The sequence below is a fragment of the Myxine glutinosa genome, chromosome 2 (assembly GCF_964187855.1).
Source record: "Myxine glutinosa chromosome 2, kmMyxGlut1.1, whole genome shotgun sequence".
Lineage (NCBI taxonomy): Eukaryota > Metazoa > Chordata > Myxini > Myxiniformes > Myxinidae > Myxine > Myxine glutinosa.
The window spans coordinates 98,073,421-98,096,653 of record NC_136262.1 but is presented as its reverse complement, the minus strand read 5'-3'; the positions used below and the strand labels follow the sequence as shown (position 1 = coordinate 98,096,653).

Here is a 23,233-nt window from a genome sequence, read left to right as displayed (position 1 = left end):
AACAACCTCAATTAGGCATTTCTTATAACTGTCTACCAGTCTCTGACATCGACTGGGAGAATTTTTTGCCCACTCCTCCATGCAGAATTCTTTCAGCTGTGTGATGTTTGAGGGGTTTCTTGCATGCACAGCTCGTTTCAAATCCCCCCACAACATCTCGTTGGGATTTAGATCCGGGCTTTGACTTGGCCATTCCAGAACCCTCCATTTCTTTCTTTTCAGCCATTCCTTGGTGGATTTACTGGTATGTTTAGGGGCATTGTCATGTTGCAAGGTCCACCTTCGGTTGAGCTTCAACTCTCCGACAGATGGCCTCACATTATCCTCAAGCCCCCTCTGGTACAATGAAGAATTCATAGTGGATTCTATGATGGTGAGCTGCCCAGGCCCTGATGCAGCAAAGTTGCCCCAAACCATAATATTTCCACCACCATGCTTTGCAGTCGGTATCAGGTTCTTGTGGTCAAATGCTGTCTTTGGTTTTCGCCAAACATGTCTTCTGGTACTGTGGCCAAATAGCTCTGCCTTTGACTCATCTGTCCAGAGCACATTGTTCCAGATGTGCTGGTCTTTGCCGAGGTGTTCATTGGCAAACTTTAGTCTTGCCCTGATGTTCTTTCTGAACAGCAAAGTTTGCCTCCTGGCACACCTCCCATGTAGATCAAATTTGTGCAGCCTCTTTCTAATGGTAGACTCGTGCACTTTGACATCATCTGTGGCAAGAACTACCTGTAGGTCCCGTGATGACAATCTGGGGTTCTTAGAGACTTCTTTCAGCATCTTGCGGTCTGCTCTCGGGCTGAACTTGCTGGGGTGGCCTGGCCTGAACTTGCTGGGGTGGCCTGGCCTGAACAAGTTGGCAGTTGTTTGGAATCTTCTCCACTTGTAGATGATCTTCCGGACAGTCGAATGATTGATTTCAAATTGTTTGGAGATCTTTTTAAATCCCTTCCCAGACTCGTAGGCATCTATATAATCTTCTTTCTGAATGCATCAGAGAGCTCTTTTGATCTAGGCATGGTGACGCCGCACACTTCAACAACAAAGAGCAAACCAAACTAAATGTCTGAGGTTTAAATAAGACAGGTTCCTCCAAGATCCTCTCTAACGATGTTCTAATCATTTGCACCTGAGCTGGTGCACCTGATTCTAATTTTAGGTATTTGAAGTAGTGATAAATGTTGGGGTGTACTTACTTTTTCCACATGCTGAATTTGCATTTATGTTTATTTAAATTATACAATGGACTACAAAATGTAAATGTTTCATGATATTTGTTATATTATATCACCTTTATCTATCAATATTGTTGAAATGAAGATCAAATAGCTGTATGTTGAAATATGTTGAAAAAGTCAAAACTTTACATGGGGTGTACTTACTTTTTCACATGACCGTATACTGTATATTAGTAAACAGGTTATTTTAGATGCTTTTCTCTGAGCATACAGATCTTTAATTTAAACTATGTGAGGCCTTTCCATCACATTTCTAACAGATATGTCTTCCGAGTGTGGTCGTCTTGAAACATGATGACAAAACTATGACGCAACTTCAGCATACATGATTTCATACAACTTGAGCATACATGATTTCATACAACTTCAGCATACATGATTTCATACAACTTCAGCATACATGATTTCATACAACTTCAGCATACATGATTTCATACAACTTCAGCATACATGATTTCCTTAACTATGACATTGTTTAACATGATTTCTTTGTTTAACTTAACATGATTTCCACTTAACTTAACATTAACATTAACAATTAACAATTAACAATGTAACAATGTAACAATTAACAATGTAACAATTAACAATGTAACAATTAACAATGTAACAATTAACAATGTACCAATAACAATGTAACAATGTAACAATTAACAATGTAACAATGTAACAATTAACAATGTAACAATGTAACAATTAACAATGTAACAATTAACAATGTAACAATGTAACAATTAACAATGTAACAATTAACAATGTAACAATGTAACAATTAACAATATAACAAGTAACAATGTAACAATTTAACAATGTAACAATTAACAATTTAACAATGTAACAATGTAACAATGTAACAATTAACAATGTAACAATGTAACAATTAACAATGTAACAATGTTAACATTAACAATGTAACAATTAACTTAACACAACATGAACGCTCAACTTTGTTTTTTCTTTGTTTAACTTAACATGCTTTCCTTAACTACAGACTTGGCATTTAATATGGAATTTTTTTTTTTCTTGACTTGGGTTTACTTTCTGAACTCAGTATATCAATCTGGTGAGTTTCTTTTACGCTTCGGTGATGTCTTTGTTGAAAGAACCATGTCACTGATTGTCTTTCGCAGCAAGAAGTCAATAACAGGATTATATCACAGGTGGCGTGACAAAATGTAAGGACAGGTACATTTGACGATTGGTTTCACAATCGGGTATATAAGGGTTGTTGCGTTCTGTATTCGTGGAAAACAACTGCTGCACACCTACAAAAGTTATTGCCGCTTCCTCTGGAGATGGTCCGTCAACTTGACAATGCTGTTTGTCATGGAGTGGTGGCTTTACCAAATTCTGGCATGAAACAGCGTGCTATTGCTCGGCAGTATGGCATCACTCAAGGTCAGGTGTCAAAGATCCTGAAACGAAATGTTCAGAGGGGTGTCCCTACTCCAATACTGAGGCCAGGACGCCCACACAGAACCACAAGGAGAGATGATCGCCAGCTGCACCGGTTAGTCTGCAATGGCCGTACCAAGTCAGCTAATCGGCTTAGGACTGAGTGGCAGCAACTGACAAATGTGCCTGTATCCAGAAGGCTAGTCAACCAACGACTGGTTCAAGCAGGCTATCGTGCCAGGCGTCCCCTGAGAAAGCCACGCCTGACCAGACAACACAGCCAGCGCCGATTGCAGTGGGCCAGAGAGCACCGTCAATGGCAGCCAGGAAACTGGAATCACGTGACCTTCAGTAACTAGTCTAGATTTCTGGTCTATCGTCAAGATGGCCGCGTCCGAGTGCGCAGACAAGTGCATGAAGCCCACAACGAAGATTGTATAGTGCCAAGAGTCAAAGCTGGAGGTGGTGGGGTGACCGTTTGGGCTGCTTTTCATGCAGGGGGCAAAACTGACCTGGTTGTTCTGAATGGAAACCTGAACCAGTTCAAGTACAGGGTCATTCTGGAAGAAACATTGCTTCCATTTGCTCATGCAGCCTTTCGAGGAAACTTTGTCTTCCAAGATGACAATGCACAGCCTCATCGTGCTCGCATGATCCAACACTTTCTTGCTGACCGTGGTGTAGAGCATATGGAGTGGCCTGCCATGTCCCCGGATATGAATCCGATAGAGAACTTGTGGGCAGAATTAACGCGTCAAATCGACAACTTGGACCAGCAGCCTACCTCTGTGCGTGAATTGCAGCAGATTATTGTCACTGCATGGCAAGCGATTCCTGTCCAAACCTTGGCAAATCTCGTGAACAGCATGCCTCGACGTGTACGTGCTCTCCTGAATGCTCGTGGGGGTTACACGAAGTACTGAACTGTAATTTTACTGTCCGTAATCCCAGTCATAATTTCGCTTTTGTTTTTGTTGAAATTTTTTTTGGCTAATGTGCAAAATAAAGAGATCCTTCTGGAAAACGTACAGAAGTTTAACACAGTACTGTCCGTGAATTGAGTTCGATATCAGTTTACATCACTTTCAAGGATCAATTTATTTGCTTCGAAATGTCAAATGTGGTTTTTGTTTCTTTTAAAGATCACATTAACAAAATCTAGAATAATTTCAACATAATTCCAATGAACTTTTGGTTCTAAGTCATCTTGAAAAGTAAGTTCACCCCCACAAAAAAATATTCCATATTAAATACCAAGTCTGTATTTATACATGATTTCCTTAACTATAACTTTCCTTACCATAGCACTCCTTAACTTTTCTTATTAACTTAACTATGATGCAACCATTGCAACTTCAGCATACACGCAACTTCAACTTCAGCATACATGATTTCCTTGATGTGGAAGTCGGACCAGCTTGCAGTTTTAAGAGTTTAATGCAAACCATATTTCAATTTAGTCAACCTGCACCTGTTTGCACTTAGAGCCGTTTGTTTCCCTAGGCTACCAGGAAGCAGCTGGAGAAGCTCCAAACAGAGATGGTGAGAAAGGAAGAGCAAGTGAAGGAGTACTCAAAAACAAACTCTATGCTCCAGGAAAGCACCCTGCATCTGCAGGTGTGGAATCCATTCTCTTCACTTTATTCTCCGGCAATATGCTAACGGAATGATTTCCATATATATGATATTTCATTTTGTATTCCACTCAGAAATCTCTTGCCCAGGCGACCCTGTTGAGCTGTAATCTGCAACAACAACAGAAAGAGTTGGGCAAACGCCACAGTGAGTGTCAGGAGCATCTGCAGGGAGCCAAAGATCAGCTTGTGCTGGCACACAACGAACTACGGACCCTAAAAACGCAGGTGTCTTGCTTTGTTTCCAACACAAAAGCTCAACACAAAAACCCCTAAGACTGTCCCCCCACCCTTCCACCTATAAATACAAATAAGTAAAATTTGTATTATAAAACGCTAAGGCCTCAGTCACACTAGATCGTACGATTTCTGGATCGTGCGATTGATGGCAATCTGGCCGAGGTACGACCAATCGTCAATGTTTGCTACGCTCTCCATTTGGGATCGCAAACAGCGATTGGTCTTAGGGGTCATCGTACGATTGGTGGTACGCGTGGTTGTGCGATCACCAACGATTGGAGAAGATCGATCGCAAGATCAATCGTAGGTAATCGTGCGAATAGTGGTGGCAATCAGCGACCAATCGTACGGTCAATCGTGGCGACTTGCTATGGCTCGGACAATCAATCGTGGCGACCTGCGAACGCTTGCACTACCGATCGTGAGGTTGAACGACAGGTGGCACCACCAATCGTCAGGTGGCAGGACCAGTAGCATGACCAATCGTGCGACTACTTGACCCGCGATCATGCACGACTGGTGATGCGTCCATGCGCGACTGGTGGTACGACCATGTAAGACCTGTCTGCGACCTCTTACGATTTGGAATCGCAGGTCAGAAGTTTTGAACATGACCATCGACCTTGCTGCGACTGATTTTGCTCTGGCGATCACCCACGACCGCTGTGACCAGTCGCGCGCGTTTTCTACGATTTGCCCACGATTCACAAAATTTTCGGTCGCAGCTAGGTCGTAACCTGGTCGCAGGCCCGGTGTGACTGGGGCTTTAGGGGTCAATTTTGTGTGTCTATCTCCTTAGGCATACTGTACTGCTGTCTACGCTGCCTTATGTGGTGTTAGGACGACTTTATCTTTTGCCATTGATGATTTTGAAGTTATTTTATTGTAGGTTAAGGCAAAATGGCCATTTCACTTGTGGAATACAGCCATCTTGTTGCTTAAAAGCTATATTTTTCAATGTAATTGTGCCAGCTGTATCGTTGCCAACCTGCTGCATGCATCCGGAAAGCCACTGCCAATGTCATATATCTACCATTTAAAACACAATGTCTGTGTGTTTGTACAGATGTCTGATGTCTGTCCCCCTTCATAAAGGTAGGATTTAAAAGCTTTGAGCAGCGCTTTGGGAAGGATTGGAGTGGGGTTTGGGCAATCTTTGAACATGACTGTGTCCACCACAGTCAAAAGACCTAAAAGACTCTGAGGACACAAAAGACCCCGAGGACCAAAAAGACCTCGAGGACCCAAAATACCACGAAGATCCCAAAGACACCCAAAGACCCCAAAGAGCAAAGACCATGAAGACCAAAAATACCATGAAGACCCAAAATACCCAAAAGACCCTGAAGATTCAAAATACACTAAAGACCCTTAAAGACCCAAAATACCCCAAAGACCCAAAAGACCTGAATACTCAAAGGACCTAAAGACCCAAAACACCCCAAATACACCTAACACCCAAAATACCCTGAAGGCTAAAAAGACTCTGAAGACCCAAAAGACTGAAAAGACCAAAAAGACCCCAGAGCCCCAAAAGACCACGGATACCCAAAAGACCTCAAAGAACCTTAAAACGCCAGAATACCCTAAAGGACTAAAAGACAATGAAGACCCAAAAGACACCAAAAACCCAAAAGACCTGAAGACCCAATAGACCATGAAAACCCTTAAAGACCTCGAAGACCCTTAAATACCCTGTAGAACCAAAAGACCCTGAAGACCAAAAAGTTCCAAAAGACCACAAAAAGCCCCGAAGACTCCAAAGACCCTTAAGACCTAAAATACCCGAAAGACCCAAAATACTTCAAAGACACCTAAGGACCAAAATACCTGGATGACCCAAAAGACCCTGAAGACCCTTAAAGACCCCAAATACCAAAAAGACTCTGAAGACTTCCAATACAAAACAACAAAAAAAAGAAACTGACCGGCTAGCTAGCCTCGCCAGAAAGACATGTCTTTATTTTAATACCACCAAGACCAAAGTGATAAACTTCAATTCCGCACCTTCTCAACCCATTACAGTAAATGGAGAAGCCCTAGAGTCTGTAGATGAGTTCACATACCGAGGCAGTAGGCAGTCTCATTAGCAAAGACAATAGAGCCAAGAAAACCATCAAGGCAAGACTCCGCAAAGCTTCTAATGCTTTCGCTCAACTCCATTCTATCTGTAAGTCGAAGCAGTACAGCCTGAAGATAAAGATAACACTTTATAACAGCAATGTCAAGTCTGTTCTTCTATATACAGTGCCTTAAGAAAGTATTCACACGCCTTGACATTCTCACTTTTTGTTCTGTTACTGCCTGAATTCAAAATGGATAAAAATAACATTATTTGTCATTGATCTGCACATGATACCCCATGACGTCAAAGCGGAATTTTTTTTTTTTCGAAATATCTACAAAATAATTAAAAATGAAATACAGAAATATCTGATTTACAAAAGTATTCAACCCCCTGAGTCAATCATTCGAAGAAGCATCTTTTGCAGTGATTACAGCTTCGAGTCTTCTTGGGTATGTCTGTATCAGCTTTATACATCTGGATTTGGGGAGATTCCCCGATTCTTCCTTGCAGATTTGCTCAAGCTCTGTCAAGTTGGATGGGGAACGTCGGTGAACAGCAATCTTCAAGTCTTTCCACAAATTCTCAATGGGATTCATGTATGGACTTTGGCTGGGCCACTCAAGGGCTTTCACTTTCTTGTTCTGAAACCATTCCAGTGTTGCTTTGGCTGTATGCTTGGGGTCATTGTCCTGTTGGAAAGTAAATCTTCGCCACAGTCTAAGGTCTTTTTGCACTCTGAAGCAGGTTCTCCTCAAGGATTTGCCTGTATTTGGCTCCATTCATTGTTTCCTCTATCCTTACAAGTCTCCCAGTCCCTGAAAAGCTTCCCCATAGCATAATGCTGCCACCACCATGCTTCATGGTAGGGATGGTGTTAGATGGGTGATAAACTGTCCCCAGTTTCCACCAGACGTAGCGCTTTGCATTCAGGCCAAATAGTTCAATTTTCGTCTCATCAGGCCAAATCATATTTTGCCTCATGCTCTCAGTATTTCACCTGCCTTTTTGCAAACTCCAGGAGTGCTATCATGTGCCTTTTTCTCAGGAGTGGCTTTCGGCTGGCTACTTTCCCATGAAGCCTAGATTTGTGAAATGCTGCAGAGACTGTTGTCCTTCCGGCAGGTTCTCCCATCTCAGCTAAGTAACTCTATTCTCATTCTGCCAGTGGTCATTGGGTTCTTAGTCACCTCCCTGACCAAGGTCCTTCTTGCCCGGTTGCTCAGTTTGGTCTAAGAAGAGTCTGGGTAGTTCCATATTCTTTCCATTTCCTAATGATGGAGCTCACTGTGCTATTGGCAACTTTCAACACTCCAGAAATTGTTTTATACTGTCCTGCGATTCCCCTCGGTGAAGACCAGGAAATCACGAATAGCCAAAGTAAGCTTTAACTCTGAGGCGACGATCAAATGTGGACTTACGATCTACGCGGAGGAAGAACAAAGAAGAAGAAGCTGAAGCTATTACCTGTGCGATCCCGCCACTCGGTCCCAACATCCTGCAAAAAGAACTCAAGAGGGGAACGGGTTTAAAATGTACAAAAAAAATAATGAAAGTATTTATTTACAACAGATGCCGGGACAAGAAAAGCGCAACGATAATAAATAATGTTCCTATATGGTGCGCTCCTGCACCAGACTTAAACACAGACAAAGGGAAGATAAACAAAAATAACCGTGTGTGTAACTTAGCTTTGACTCGCTCGTGGTCTCGTCAGGGATCGTCCAACTCGTCCGGTACGTTGGCGGGAACCGCCCGGCCATTGGCGCGGAAACAGGCCTCGCATGCCCCCGTTCACGAGGCCTCGCTACTCTCCAGCGGCCAGCCGCGCATCATTTCCGCCTGCCAAACCCGGCCTCCTAACAATCCCCAGCGAGGTCTTGGCACACCGTCGCCAGCACTGAGGTCCAGAACGTGAAGATAAGGGGGAGAATCGTTGGCGCACACTTACATGCAGGCACTAGAAGCAAGCAGAAGGTCCCGAGCAAGAGAGCATCCACAGCAAGAGAGCGTCCACAGCAAGAGAGGGTCCAGCGCAAGAGAAAGAAAATGTCGGTCTACTCCACTTTTAACGTTCCCTCGTGACGTCATCTGCCTCTCTCCACCAATGCCCGCAGGCCACCACTACTGTGTTTCGCTCTCACCTATCACACGCAGTTCGCCCTTTGACGTCATCGGCGTGCCCTGCCAATCAGCGTGATGCCCCTACCTTTCTCTTCGTGCCCTGCCAATCAGCGTGATGCCCCTACCTTTCTCTTCACCAATCAGTCAGCCGCTTCTTGCTTTCTTACATCATTGGCCATACTCTTCCAATTGGTCGACTCCCGCCCAATAGCAAGTCCTTCTGGGCGTGGCTCCCGGCCTGCCTGTGTGATGTGTGTTCAACCAGGCGGGGGTAATTAGTGGTAGTGTTTGATCTGGGTTTCCGGTTTGTTTTACTGTCATTTGTTATGTGTGGTGCTCTTAATGGTGGGATTCTTCACTAGTGTTTATGTGCGGTGCCATAAGGGACAATGGATAAATCACAAGGTCTCACAAAGAGGGGAATTAGCATTATCCCTACGATAATTAGCACAAGGGTTATCCTTGTATGGCCACGGATATACACGTACGCGAACAAACCGCCTAAACAAACTTATTACATGTGGGGTTCCTTGTCACGACAATCGGAGCACACTACCTATACAGATCTACCTGACTCTTATATACCTCCCGCCCCCACCCCCAACATAACAATACCCTTCCCCAGATCTATGCCTTTTCACAATTCTATCTCAGAGTTCTACGGACAGTTCCTTGGACTTCATGGTTTCTAAATCAGGTCTAATCAATCGAATTGGCCAGAGGTGGACTCCACTCAAGTTGTAGAGACATCTCAAGAATGATCAAAGGAAATTGGATGCACCTGAGCTCAATTTGGTGTGTCATAGCAAAGAGGTTGAATACCTATTGACTCGAGACATTTCAGATTTTCATTTTTAATTATTTTGTAAAAAATTCTTTAAAAAAAATTCCACTTTGTCATTATGGGGTATTATGTGCAGAGCAGTGACAAAAACTCTCAATTTAATCCATTTTAAATTCAGACTATAACACACCAAATGTGAAAAAAGTCAAGGGGTGTGAATACTTTCTGAAGGCACTGTAGCCCTGAGTGCTTGAGAGTAATTAAGTCAGATATGAGCAAGATAGAGTCTTTCCACAATTATGGATATCTTCGGAAAATCTACTACATCTTCTGACCTAATAAGATATCCAACAAAGACCTGCATTAAAAACCAGTTGCCACAGCATTGCCCTTGAAATTAAGTGTCCCCACGTGCTTAGAATGTCCCCTGACCGAGTCCCCAATGTTGCTTTGGGATGGTCACAACCAGGGAGGAAACCAGGCAGGCCTAAAACAACATGTGTAGGGCTCTGGTAGCTGATCTGGAAATGGCTCTATCATGGTGTGAGGCACAGAATGTAGCTCAAGATAGAGATAAATGGTGAAAGCTTGTAGCAGCTTTATGTTCCATTGGGAGGAAGAGGATAAGTAAGTAAGTAATATCATTTGCTCAAGGTCATCTGCCATCTTTTTGGAAATCAGCCAACATCACTGCTTTACACAAAAAAGGTGCAAAAACAGCTCCTTGCAACTACAGACCAATCAGCCTGCTCCCAATCATCAACAAGGTCATGGAATCCATCATCGATTCTGATATTAAATCTTCTTCTCCAATTTCTTGATCATAGATCATCAATTTGGTTTCAGACCAGGTCACTCTACCCTGGACATGCTGCTTCTGCTTTTTCAACAATGGATGGAGGCCCTCAAAGCCAAACAGGAAATCAGAGGTGTCTCCCTTGACAAATCACATGACTTCCATACGGTCTGGCACCCAGCTCTGCTCACCAAACTCTCCTCTTATGGTATCCAGGGAAACCTCCACGCATGGCTTGCGGACGTACTCACCAGTCGCAGGCAACGTGTGGCCCTGAATGGATTTCTCTCATCTCCCCTTCCTGTTCAGGCTGCAGTTCCCCAAGGCAGTGTTCTGGGCCCTGTGCTTTTTCTGGTCTTCATCAATGATCTCTCTGACTCTCTGGAAAATCCTCTCTGTCTTTTTGCTGATGACTCCACTCTTTGCTGCTCCATATCGCAACCCTCAGATCGGCAGTCTGCAGCCTCCTCACTCTCTGCAGACCTGGACAAAATCACAGACTGGGCAAAAAGTGGAACATGTCTTTCAATCCTGACAAATCTCACACTCTCACTTTGTCTCTCCGAAAAGACCGACTGGACAACACTCCCATCTACTTTCTCAGCAATCCTCTCCAAGAAGTTCTGTCGCTCAAGCAATTGGGTCTCACCATCTGCCATGACCTTTCTTGGGAAAATCACACTCTGTCGTGCGAAGTCCTTCCTTGGCACACCTGAGCTCCTCACCACATACAAAGCTTTCATATGCAGATTGATGAAGTACTGCTCTCATTTCTGGGCTGGTGCTCCTGCCTCACACCTAGCTCAGCTTCACGCTGTAGAAAACAAGGTTTTTAGAATCATTGGAATCTCCCGCGATGAAGCTGATTCTGAGGGCCTTTCACTCTCTCACAGCAGGCAGTTTGTGGTCTTTCTATCTTCTAACGCCTGCTCTCCGGCCTAGCACCTCCTGCTGTCCCCAAATATTTCTGCAGGATGCACAAGATCTGCCAGCAACCCCCTTCTGGTGAAATTGCCAAAATCAAAACTCTCTGCTCACCTTCACTCTTTCATTCCTCTTTTCTCCCGCCTCTGGAACAAACTCCCTCACTCTCTTCAACTCCAACTCCTCCCTCCAGGTCTTCAAAACAGCTGTTCACCCCCATCTTATCTTCCCCCATCCAAAACCTTGATCTTTTCTACCACCGTTAATTGACCCCAACTCCTTCAGATTCCCTGTTTTCTTTCCTGAAAGTCCTTGTAGTGTCCATATTGTTTATCCCATGTACCCCAACCCTCTTTCTTCCACAGATCTCCTGATGTGTTCCCTACTGTTGTACTTCCTTCTCTCACGTCCCGCTCCCTTTATGATATGTCCTTTGTTAGCTCTTATACGAGCCTCGAATGGGGTTAGCCAGTATGCTGGTTATACTGTCAGTTCACAAAATGGCCATGGTGGACATCATTTTAACCATTGTCATATTGGACATTTAGGAGACAGTTGATTCAAACTTGGATGTATTTGTTTGATTAATGAACAGGATTAAATAATTAAATTGATATATGTGGGAATATTACAAGGTGGCTTTACATGCCCCTGGGTTCGATTCCTGGTCTGGGAATTTGTTTGATGGGCTGTTAACTGTCACTGAATGAAATACCCCAACTGACCATCTCGCCACGAACAGCTGGAGGCCTGCAAAGAAGCCAATGAAAGTGCAGTGCGAGAGGCAGTGCGGTGCGCAGGCGCAATGCATCAGGAGCAGTTGTGTGAGGAGCAGAATATGCACCGTACACAGATGGAAGCGGTTGTGGTGAGTAGTGTGCATGGCAGCACAGGTGTTTGCTTAACCAATCTTCTCATTCCTTTCCTGAACGCAAACGGTGTGGCTGTTGCGCTGGTGATGAGGTGCATAACTCTTGAAATTTGAGATCACGGTTTGGTACAAATGAGTGAACAATCATGGTGACCATTTGTCAGGCTGATCGTGCAGAGATCGAACAAAACCTTTTGACGGTCAGAGAGGAGTGTGAAGGACTCGTCAAACAGTTGTCTGCAAGTGAGCGCCGTACCAGGGAGTTGGAGAGGCTGCTGAAGGAGCTACCGCAGGTGCGGTGGATGATGTGGAAGGGTAGAGGGGCGAAAAAAAAATGAATGAGAAGGGGCCGAAAGTTGGAGGAAAAATGCACAACAGTGAAGTCTGAAGTAGTTAGTTCTTGGGAGTCACTTACTCAGCCATTGTTATGTAAACGGATTCTTGTTGCATGCAAATGACCCATTCGTGCAAAATTAATGAATGGAACCTCATTTTTCCGAATGAGGTGCCATTCATTAATTTTGGACTCATGAAACATGTGGCATTGTGTTCGGTAGTCGACATCCTGCCATGACAACACAAGGAGGAAACAAATCTGTTATCTTCTGCATGTGGTGTGGCAGGAACATGGTGTGTTAGAAAACGATGAACAATTTGAAGAAAGAGCGGTGGAGCAGCAGCTGTCCGAAGAGAGTTTGCCGAGGTAGGTTATTTCCACTACACTGCCAGGTCCAGGTTGTCAAATATTGTTCTCGTTCGTAAAAGCATATTTGACCGGGAGTTTCAGGTGTGTGCACCACTGTTCAAGGGGGGCACTGTTTGTTACCCTGATGCAGATCCCCCTGTGGTGGGGGTTGGGGTAGAAATTGGCCCAGGGTGCTGTCGATAACTCACCAACTCTTCTTCGAAAGACACTGTGGTATCTATAATGTCCACCAACCCATGCGAGCACACATCGGTCCCCAGCTTAACTTCAATCCGAGTGATGGCACACACATTGATACCTGCAGAGAATGAAATGTCGACTAGGCAGTCCAATTAAAGTAAGTGTCCTAAATCTGCATCTTCCTGTCAAATCGTATGATATGCTCAAATAATGCAATTGCAGTTTCCGAGTCAATGAAGCTTTTGTACACAGCTCCTTTCTTAATGGCGCGCCAAAAGATGGCGCGCCAAAATAGAGTACTCAGTTTTCACTCCGTTTGTTTTCTTTCTTGTTACTTGCAAAATCGAAGATTTTTCAAATATATTCGTTGGACTTGTGCGTTATTCTGTCTGTTTGAATACTTGGCAATTTTTTTTTTTTTTTTTTTTTTGCAATTATGTTGATCACTCCAGTTTGTGTTTGTCTGTCCGCTCATTTATACTTGCCTACAGGTCAGTTTTTAACCCATCTTCACAAAACCTCACCAAACTGCAGTTCGTGTTCCGACAAAATCCTATATATTTTTGAGGTCAATAGGTCAACATAGGCCAAAGGTCAACCACTTTTTTCGAATTTCTAAAATCCTCAATTTTCATCCAATCGACTTGAAATTTGAATAGGATTTACATATCGGCGAACTGAATTCAACCAACTATTTTTGAGATCACCATAGACCAAAAGGTCAACAACAATTTCAAATTTCTAAGATCCTCAATTTTCATCCGATTGACAAACTTTGAAGACGATTTGCACATCAGGTCACTGAATTCAACCACCAATTATTTTTGAGGTCAGAAGGATGCTCCACTGAGTGCCATGCTACTTTGTTCTGTTTTGCCAAGTGTCGCTCCATGAGTGATTTTTCATTTGTCTGTCAATCACCTACAGGTCACTATTTTAAACCGATCTTCATGACACTTCACCAGATGGTCGAGTTGGTCGTATGGAAGAAGTCTATGGATTTTGAGGTCACAGGTCGTCAAAGGTCATCTTGAGGTCAAATTTCTAAAATTGTCAATTTTCATCCGATCGACTTGCAAATTGAACAGCATTTGCATATTGTCACTAAATTTGGAAACCAACGATTTTCGAGGTCAAAAGGTCAAAGGTTCACTCAAGGTCAAACTTCATAAATCATCAATTTTCATCTTTAAAACCATCAATTTACATCTGATTGACTTGAAAATTTAACAGCAACTCCAGAGTGCCTCAATGAATTGGGAAACAAACTATTTTATAGTCAAAAGGTCAACTCAAGGTGAAACTAATATCAATTTTCATCTGAAAAAAACAAATTTGTATCTGATTGACACAAGCTTTGATTGAGATTGTCAATTTTAACCTTGATGAAATGGACTCCTGGACATTTTGAAGTATCCATGGCCACTTTTTTTATTTTGGGGAGGGGTGAATTTTGCAAGTATCGTGCTCTGCATGATGTCTTCTTGTTTGTTTGTCCGGGCAATATCTCAGCCATCCTTTGAGCGAGGAAGCTGATATTTGGACATAGCAATGACCAAGTGATTTGGCTGTAAAGGGTATTTTTGTTTCCTTGATTTATCGATTAATTACGTAATTAATTTTTTTTAAGTTAAAGATTTGGATGAAACAGTGGTGGTTTAGTTATGCCATAACAAACTAATGAATAATTTCATTATTTTACATTACTATTTATTTTATTTATCATCTGGGCAATATCTCGGCACCTTTTGAGCTCGGAAGCTGATATTTGGACACAACAATGACCTAGTGATTTGGCTATAAAAGATTTTTTTGATTTATTGATGAATCAATTATTTATTTCTTGAATTACGAAGATGCCCTGCCAATGCTGCGTGCTGGAGGATGTTATTTATTTATTTGGCATGGGGGGCAGTGTAATTTGAAGGTATCTGTACTTGTTTCTGATATTATCACTGGTAGTTCACTGACATCATTTAATCCTTTGTGATGCATCTGTATGTCGGGGCCTGTGCAACCAGCAAGCTTGTCCCGCACCTTTTACTCACCACAGCGCTTCTGAGTTGCACCATGAGAATGAAACTCTACAGCAAAAGATACATCAACTTCACAGCATAATCATTGCACAGGACAGGAAGATATGGGGAGCTCTGGACAAGGTATTCATTGGTACAAATGGCTGTTATATTAACACGTCGTTCGTATGCAGCAGGTTAGCATCAGCTCTCGCAAATGCATGGACGCATTGCCGGCGATAGCTCGTCTACTCCTTGCGAAGGACACCACAGGATCTTTAGCATCCATCAACTGAGCAGCCCAGTGCGAGGGTTGGCACACACTGATCAATCACCTTGCAAGACCACCAGAATAACAGTTTACAGCTGAGCCGATATTCGAATCCCAGGTAGTACCTCCAGACTATCTCGCCAACCTGTTGTATTAACTCTACCTATATCTTCAACACTGAATATGGTTTCATTCAATTAATCACTTAACTGGCATACAAGCAAAACAAACTCTACTAAAAGCCTTAAAATGCTTTATTTGCCGAAAAAGCTCAGGTCCTCAAATCCTCCCTTCCCAGTCCATAATCACCCTCCATTTACAGACCACTCACTAGAGCAAGTGAGCATCTCACCTAAAAAGGTGAACTAGTCGGACACTTCATCAGCTACCGGTCCCAATAACTGCATCTAAACTGGCTGTTATCTTCTGAACATACTTCTTGGAAGGCAGACTCCCCTCACTGGATGGAAGGTGGCTTCCATCATTCCTATCCATAAGAAAGGCACCAAACAGACCATTTGAAGATCATACCAGTTGGCCTTATTCGCATAGTAATGGAGTTGATGACCTCAGCAGACTTCCGAGATATAGTTCTCCATCTGTTGAATGTCAGATCATCAATTTGGGTTGTGTTCTGGCCACCGCACCTGAGACATGTTTCTGCTCTTAACTCGATGGGTGTTCGCAAGAATCCGAACCTCAAAGCAACAGGTCCTCGCGGTGTCATGGGAAACCTCCTGAGTATTTGACACCCCTTGAAACCAAAGTTACAAAGGAACAAACATGGAAGACTGATGTGCGTGGTGAAACCTCAAACATATCTGATTTCAGTCAATCCGATGATGACGACTCATGTTCCTTGTGGAGTTAGAACAATGGTGCAGTCTGGAACACCCAATTGCTGCCTGGATGTTCGTTCTTTGCTTGTTCTGGTCATTAGCTATTCCATGAGTCGCAATCTCCATATAAAAAAATTAATAAATACAAAACACAAGAGGTGTGGTGGAGGCTGACAGGATGGACGAGAGGTACACACACTCGTCACTAAGCCATCGAGCCTGGGTTTTAATGTCGGCCCAGTTATAAAGTGCCATCCTGGTATTTCACAGGCAGGGCGATCCATCAATGTGTGCCATCACTTGGATGGACGTTGAACTGGGTATCCCATCTGCCGGCATAAGTTGTTGGATGTCAAAGATCCCACGATGTCCTTCTTGAAGAGGAGGCTAGCTATCGGTGGCACCATGGCCAAATTCCAGCACAAACCTCAATCGAACACCAAGCCTGGCCAGCCAGTTCGTGAAAGACTTGGGCCACAACTCCCACCAGCCAACCCCACAATAACGTGGGAATAATTGTGGCGTTTAAAAGAGGAATGTTAATACTATGAATGACTTAGCTATGCAATAAATCATTCAAATTGGACTTTTATACAAATCTCTTGCTGCTCATTCAGAAAGGAAACCTTCACGAGAAAGTCATAACCCACCCTGTGTGCCCCTTTGTCTGTCCTGCAGTCCGAAATCCTAAAAGATCATTTACAAACAAAGGACACCCAACTGGCTGCGCTGAAACACACAGTGACTACACTGAAGGAAGAGGTAAAGTTTCACTTATCCTTTGCAAATCAAGGAAACAAATATACCACCACAAACACATTTAGATATGATGCCAGATCCCAAAAGCAAAAGCAACTTACAGATGTCACACCAAGAAAACCACTCACTTCGTGAGGTGTTATATACAAGGCCATGTTGAAAGGTAATGCCTCTTATTGTTTTTCTCCAGAAAAGGTAACGATATTCGGATGAAACAAAGCAGTCTACACATTAGTTCTTCCCACCATTGGGTGAGAGGTATTCTGATGAGATGTATGGAAAGCGTGATGCACTGGAGATGAGTTGATCAGAGATGACTGTTGGGTGCGCCATTAAAATACCGAGAGCAAGACGGTCAATGGCGTACCGCCACAATGGATCACCAGCCCCGACTTAGCTCTGTCAGATTTTCATCTCTTCCCCAAACTTACGGAACATCTTCATGGAGAACATTTCTCTTCCGATGTCAAAGTCAAGGCCGCTGTGAAATGCAGGTTCAGTGAGCAGGACGCACAGTGTGAGCGTGAGGCATCACAAAACTACTTGAATGTTGGCAGGAATGTGCGCACTGCAGTGGTGATTATTTTGAGAAGGAAATATGCACCACGTAGTCAGGTTCAGTTTTTTTTCGTTCAAATTTTTTGGAGATTAGCAAAACTATACATTTTTGGAATATTCAGAGCATGAGGAATCTAAAAATTAATGTTGGCATTTGCGTAGACACCTGCACGGCCGCCATTTTGGATTTTCAAAATGGCCACCATAAAATACATAATTTGCGCTATCTCGGCTTCTAGTCAACCTAGAATCTTATTTAAATATGCTAATCCTATGTTTTCTGGGCCAAGAAAACCATTGGTGGGATCATTAGACTTCTAATCCTAACACTTGCTTCACTTTTTGGACTTTCCAGATGACACTCAGGACAGTGATGAAGATCTGTAAAAGCATATTCCTGAACGGTATAGACCTAGTAGATCCTGTGTATAGGACTTATAGTTCAATCTGATACTAACAAGGCTGCTTTCTTGCTTTATAAACCCATACCTATAACTTCAAAGGACTTGCAATATCATGTAATAGTTATATCACAAATATAAAGACAATGGTTTTCAATTACCTTTGTTTGTTGCTTTTCTATAATCCTGAGCATTTTTTTTTTTTTGTATACAGAATCGAGGCTCGTGAAAGAGCTAACATTTATCACACAAACAAATCAAACAGACAAACAAAATATATAAAAAGAGGGAGCGGTAGACAAGATGGGGAGAGAAGGGGAAGCACACAAACACAACATTTGAGAGCAGGGACATCGGGAGATGTGTGGGAGGGAGAGGGCTTGGGGGGGGAGGGGGCGTGGGAAGGGGGCGGGGGGGAATACATTTTGAGGCCTTTATTGGATTCCTTGACCCAGAAAACATAGGATAAGCATATTTAATTAAGTTTCTAGGTTGACTAGAAGCCAAGATAGCACAAAATGTATTTTATGGCAGCCATTTTGAAAATCCAAAATGGCGGCCATGCAGGTGTCTGTGCAAATGCCAACATTGATTTTCGGATTCTCCATGCTCTGATGATTCCAAAAATGTACAGGTTTGCTAATCTCCAAAAAATTTGAACGAAATTATATTTGTTAACATAGTGAACCTGACGTTAGTTAGTAGTAACAGTAGAATGAAGATGTTAGCATCTGCCCGTTTCATTTGGATATCTTTATACCGATTTTGGAGGAAAAGAATAGGAGGAACAGCTTTACTTTTCAACATCCTCGTAGAATACATCCCACGGGCATCCTTAAAAACACAGCGACAAAATGGAACAAGACATTTATCAGTACTAGACTTTGAAAAAAAAAAAAAGTGCCGTCTTTCCTAAATACCTTGATTTTGACTTTGTTTCAACCTGAAAACAGGTTTGTTTTGGTATTCCGACCTCACTGGTAGTTTACCATTAGAGTTTTCATTATTGATAACATCTCCAAAAATGTTGAAATGTTGAAATGTAAAAACAACATTCTGTTGCCCTCACTCCTCCCTTCCCCCAACAGAATGAAGAACTGAGAAGGGGCAAGTGAAAATGATGAGGATGTATTAAAAAAAGGATTTAAATGTTTAATTCTGTCGGATAAAAGTTAAGTGACAGCACCTGGTATCCGTGCCAACGCCTACCTTACAACCTTCCCGTAGACCACCTTTCTAGATTGAAGTTGGTAATAGCACCAATAACCATTTCGAAACTAATACAATCCTGTTTTTAAACAAACTTGCTTAAAACAAAGTTTAAAAAAACAAAAAAAACAGGTTTAATTCAGTCTTAAAAATCCATCACAGAGGGAACCAACAGCAAACTCGCCCATGACCAATGCACGTAACGCTTTTCAGGAAAAGGTATAAAAAAACCACCTTTAGAGCAGGGAAGCAGGGACGAGCAAGCAGGGAATTACCAGTGAACTGGTACTCAATTTGCCGACCTCGGAAGGACGACAGGCTGAGTCAACCCCCCTGGCGTTAATTCAGCGATTGACCGGGATTCGAACCCAGGATCCTAGGATCCTAAGCCGGCACCCTAGCCGCTAGCCCAATACCAGGGAACCAGGAAAAGGTATATTAATCCAAAAAACAACACGAAAAAAACCCAAGCATCTTTCCTCTTAAAATTGGTTTCCGTGTTGTGAATAACTTCAATTAATTTATTAAGGAAGGGAGATAGATCAATTTGCATCGTAATGGAGCGTGGGCAATCAAAATAATAAATTTAATGGCAAATTCAAGCAGCACACGGTGGTCGATCTTTCATCACCCAAACAAAGCAAAGTGTTCAGCTCAAATCCCAGCAGAGCACCATGTCATCGCATTTGCTAGCACCGACTTCATCAAAAGCACAACGCACCACAAAACAACGCATCAACTTTATTTACAGGATAATTTACACCACAACCACCCACTTGGCACGTGCAAGGTAGAATGCGGGCGTGCTTCTAAAAAATATGTACAAAAGGCTATAATACTGAATATCGCTCCTCTGACAAGCTATCATTCACCAAACATGTCTGATGAAGAAGCGCAGGGGACAGCCTGGTAACCGCTCTACACGTACTCGTCGCACTTATTTACATTTCTGACATTTATAAACAGCACAGCGCAAGGGTAAACCGCAGGCTGCGGATTACACGGTTGGGCGGTGAAGCGGGCGGGAGGAGAGGAGGGGTCATCTGCTGAGGTCCCGCAGCGTTCCATGCCTCCCCAGCTGATCCTGCAGTAGCGAGTCGAAGAACGGATGCTTAAGAGCCTCACCGAGCGTGAGGCGCCGGGAAGGCTCGTACTCCAACATCTTCTCGAGAAGGTCGAACAGCTGTTGGTGGGCAACGTCGTCGGAGAGTGCGTACCGCTGCCAAGGGGAAACCGCGAGAATACACTTTTACCAGACAGGGAGCACACAACATCCCCATGTGAACGTCAAGTTTACCAAAACCACCATGCAGTGAAAACGTCACACTTCCATCCCAACAAACATTTTTTCTTTCCGTACCAGTATACTCACAATCTTCGGTTTGAACAATAAAAACGATGCCAATTTGAATGAATGAATGAATGAATGATCGTTTTTAGGCCATAATTCATTCATTGATGCCAATTTGGTGGGGGGGAAATAAATAAATAATGTATCGATCTTATATTCATAGTGCACACCGTACCTTGAACTGTTTGCAGTTTTCTCGTACATACTTTCCAGCAGAACTGCACTCGTCCCAATCCAGGCTCCCGTGGTAAAAGTATTTGTGCTTTCTGATTAAACAAAAAGAACTTTGAAACCCATTAGGAAGATTAACAACAAATTCAATAATCCACTTCTAGGAAAACATACAAGAGAATAGAAATGTAGAGGTGGAAGAAGGGCTACGGATGAAAGATGAAAGGAACAAGATATTGGATATTTATTTATATACAACACCCAGAGGGTACTTTGATCTGGCTTGGCATCTGTATAGAAACTCCACGTGTCAGGGTATTATGATCCGATCAAAATATACCTTAGATGTAATAGTTTGAATTCAAACTATCTTTCGGGTTTTTTTTTGAGATTGCAGACTTTTACATTTTAACAAGTTATCATGGAGATGGAGGAGTGGGGGAAACAAGTTTCACTCACATGCAGCATTGTTGTAGTCTTTAACAAATCTTGGTACGAGCAATTATCTTAACCTAAAAATATCTTCATGCTCATGTTTAACAGAAGCGATATTCAAAACCAAAAAAAAAGCAACACCTACCGGCTTTTCCTTATCATTCTCGATGGGAGTGGTCCAAGAATTCTTTCCATCATTGCCAAATGTTCTCTGTTGTCATGAGTCTGGAAAATGAAAAACAAATGAAAAGAATTTTTTTTTTAAACTTTATGAAATTAAATAAATACAGTAGAACCTTTCTTATCCAGACATCCAAATAACAGAAGATTCATTATCTTTAAAAAAAAGAATAATAAATAACTTTGTGGCCAAGAAAATAAAAGGCAGATTTCCCACACCCCCAGGTAACTTTAGACTAATTTTACATGAGTCAAAAGTTTTTTTTTGTTGTTTTTTTTTTTTTTACATTTGTTGCAACATTTTTTTATTTTTTTTTAACTTTTAAAGGAAAACTCCCGTTCCCTACGGGAGTGGCAGAAAGGGTAATTCCTCTCTGGGGTATATAGATTACGGTAGATCTACGATTGGACAGAGAGGGAGCTGACAGAGCGGGGGGGTTGCAGGGGGGACAGAGAGGGGAAGGACGGGACAGAGAGGAGGCAGGGGGGGAGACAGAGTAGGGGATGGGACAGAGAGGAGGGGAAGGGACAGAAGAGAGGTGAGGGGACAGAGAGGGGGAGGAGACAAGAGGGGGGAGGGGGCAGAGAGGAAGGGAGGGGACAGAGAGGAAGGGAGGGGGCAGAGAGGAAGGGAGGGGGCAGAGAGGAAGGGAGGGGGCAGAGAGGAAGGGAGGGGGGCAGAGAGGAAGGGAGGGGACAGAGAGGAAGGGAGGGGGCAGAGAGGAAGGGAGGGGGCAGAGAGGAAGGGAGGGGGCAGAGAGGAAGGGAGGGGGGCAGAGAGGAAGGGAGGGGGCAGAGAGGAAGGGAGGGGGCAGAGAGGAAGGGAGGGGGCAGAGAGGAAGGGAGGGGGCAGAGAGGAAGGGAGGGGACAGAGAGGAAGGGAGACAAAGAGTAGGGGAAGAGGAAGGGAGAAGAAGAGTGGGACGGTAGATCTACGATTGGACGAGAGGAAGGGCGGTGGATCTACGAGAGGAAGGGAAGGGGCAGAGAGGAAGGGAGGGGGCAGAGAGGAAGGGCGGGGACAGAGAGGAAGGGAGGGGACAGAGAGGAAGGGAGGGGACAGAGAGGAAGGGAGGGGACAGAGAGGAAAGGAGGGGACAGAGAGTAAGGGAGAGGACAGAGAGGAAGGGAGGGGACAGAGAGGAAGGGAGGAGGCAGAGAGGAAGGGAGGGGGCAGAGAGGAAGGGAGGGGGCAGAGAGGAAGGGAGGGGGCAGAGAGGAAGGGAGGGGGCAGAGAGGAAGGGAGGGGGCAGAGAGGAAGGGAGGGGGCAGAGAGGAAGGGAGGGGGCAGAGAGGAAGGGAGGGGACAGAGAGGAAGGGAGACAAAGAGTAGGGGAAGAGGAAGGGAGAAGAAGAGTGGGACGGTAGATCTACGATTGGACGAGAGGAAGGGCGGTGGATCTACGAGAGGAAGGGAGGGGGCAGAGAGGAAGGGAGGGGGCAGAGAGGAAGGGCGGGGACAGAGAGGAAGGGAGGGGACAGAGAGGAAGGGAGGGGACAGAGAGGAAAGGAGGGGACAGAGAGTAAGGGAGAGGACAGAGAGGAAGGGAGGGGACAGAGAGGAAGGGAGGGGACAGAGAGGAAGGGAGGGGACAGAGAGGAAGGGAGGGGACAGAGAGGAAGGGAGGGGACAGAGAGGAAGGGAGGGGACAGAGAGGAAGGGAGGGGGCAGAGAGGAAGGGAGGGGGCAGAGAGGAAGGGAGGGGGCAGAGAGGAAGGGAGGGGACAGAGAGGAAGGGAGACAAAGAGTAGGGGAAGAGGAAGGGAGAAGAAGAGTGGGACGGTAGATCTACGATTGGACGAGAGGAAGGGCGGTAGATCTACGAGAGGAAGGGAGGGGGCAGAGAGGAAGGGAGGGGGCAGAGAGGAAGGGCGGGGACAGAGAGGAAGGGAGGGGACAGAGAGGAAGGGAGGGGACAGAGAGGAAGGGAGGGGACAGAGAGGAAGGGAGGGGACAGAGAGGAAGGGAGGGGACAGAGAGTAAGGGAGAGGACAGAGAGGAAGGGAGGGGGCAGAGAGGAAGGGAGGGGACAGAGAGGAAGGGAGGGGACAGAGAGGAAGGGAGGGGACAGAGAGGAAGGGAGGGG

At 44.1% G+C, this 23,233-nt stretch overlaps 2 protein-coding genes across 13 annotated transcripts in view; one reads left to right on the top strand and one right to left on the bottom strand.

Moving 5' to 3' along the window:
• LOC137418564 (myocardial zonula adherens protein) overlaps positions 1-20,420 on the top strand; it is a 47,832-nt gene extending 27,412 nt beyond the window's left edge. For 2 of the 4 annotated variants that reach the window (XM_078771319.1, XM_068104654.2), the window contains 8 exons: positions 4,137-4,250; positions 4,343-4,495; positions 11,943-12,068; positions 12,236-12,364; positions 12,695-12,774; positions 15,011-15,116; positions 16,761-16,844; positions 18,889-20,420. In XM_078771319.1, coding sequence (XP_078627445.1) covers positions 4,137-4,250; positions 4,343-4,495; positions 11,943-12,068; positions 12,236-12,364; positions 12,695-12,774; positions 15,011-15,116; positions 16,761-16,844; positions 18,889-18,915 — 819 coding nt within the window. In that variant the 3' untranslated portion in view covers positions 18,916-20,420. The remainder of the gene's footprint in view (positions 1-4,136; positions 4,251-4,342; positions 4,496-11,942; positions 12,069-12,235; positions 12,365-12,694; positions 12,775-15,010; positions 15,117-16,760; positions 16,845-18,888) is intronic. The other 2 variants (XR_010982663.2, XM_068104655.2) reach the window with 2 other exon arrangements.
• The window catches only part of LOC137414654 (dual specificity protein kinase CLK2), a 45,814-nt gene continuing 41,519 nt past the window's right edge, over positions 18,939-23,233 (bottom strand). For 5 of the 9 annotated variants that reach the window (XM_068100167.2, XM_078771313.1, XM_078771312.1 and 2 more), the window contains 3 exons: positions 21,112-21,191; positions 20,536-20,626; positions 19,735-20,228 (listed from right to left, as the gene is read on the bottom strand). In XM_068100167.2, the coding sequence (XP_067956268.1) occupies positions 20,049-20,228; positions 20,536-20,626; positions 21,112-21,191 (351 nt within the window). In that variant the 3' untranslated portion in view covers positions 19,735-20,048. Of the gene's footprint in view, positions 20,229-20,535; positions 20,627-21,111; positions 21,192-23,233 lie in introns of all 9 variants that reach the window. The other 4 variants (XM_078771315.1, XM_078771316.1, XM_078771317.1 and 1 more) reach the window with 1 other exon arrangement.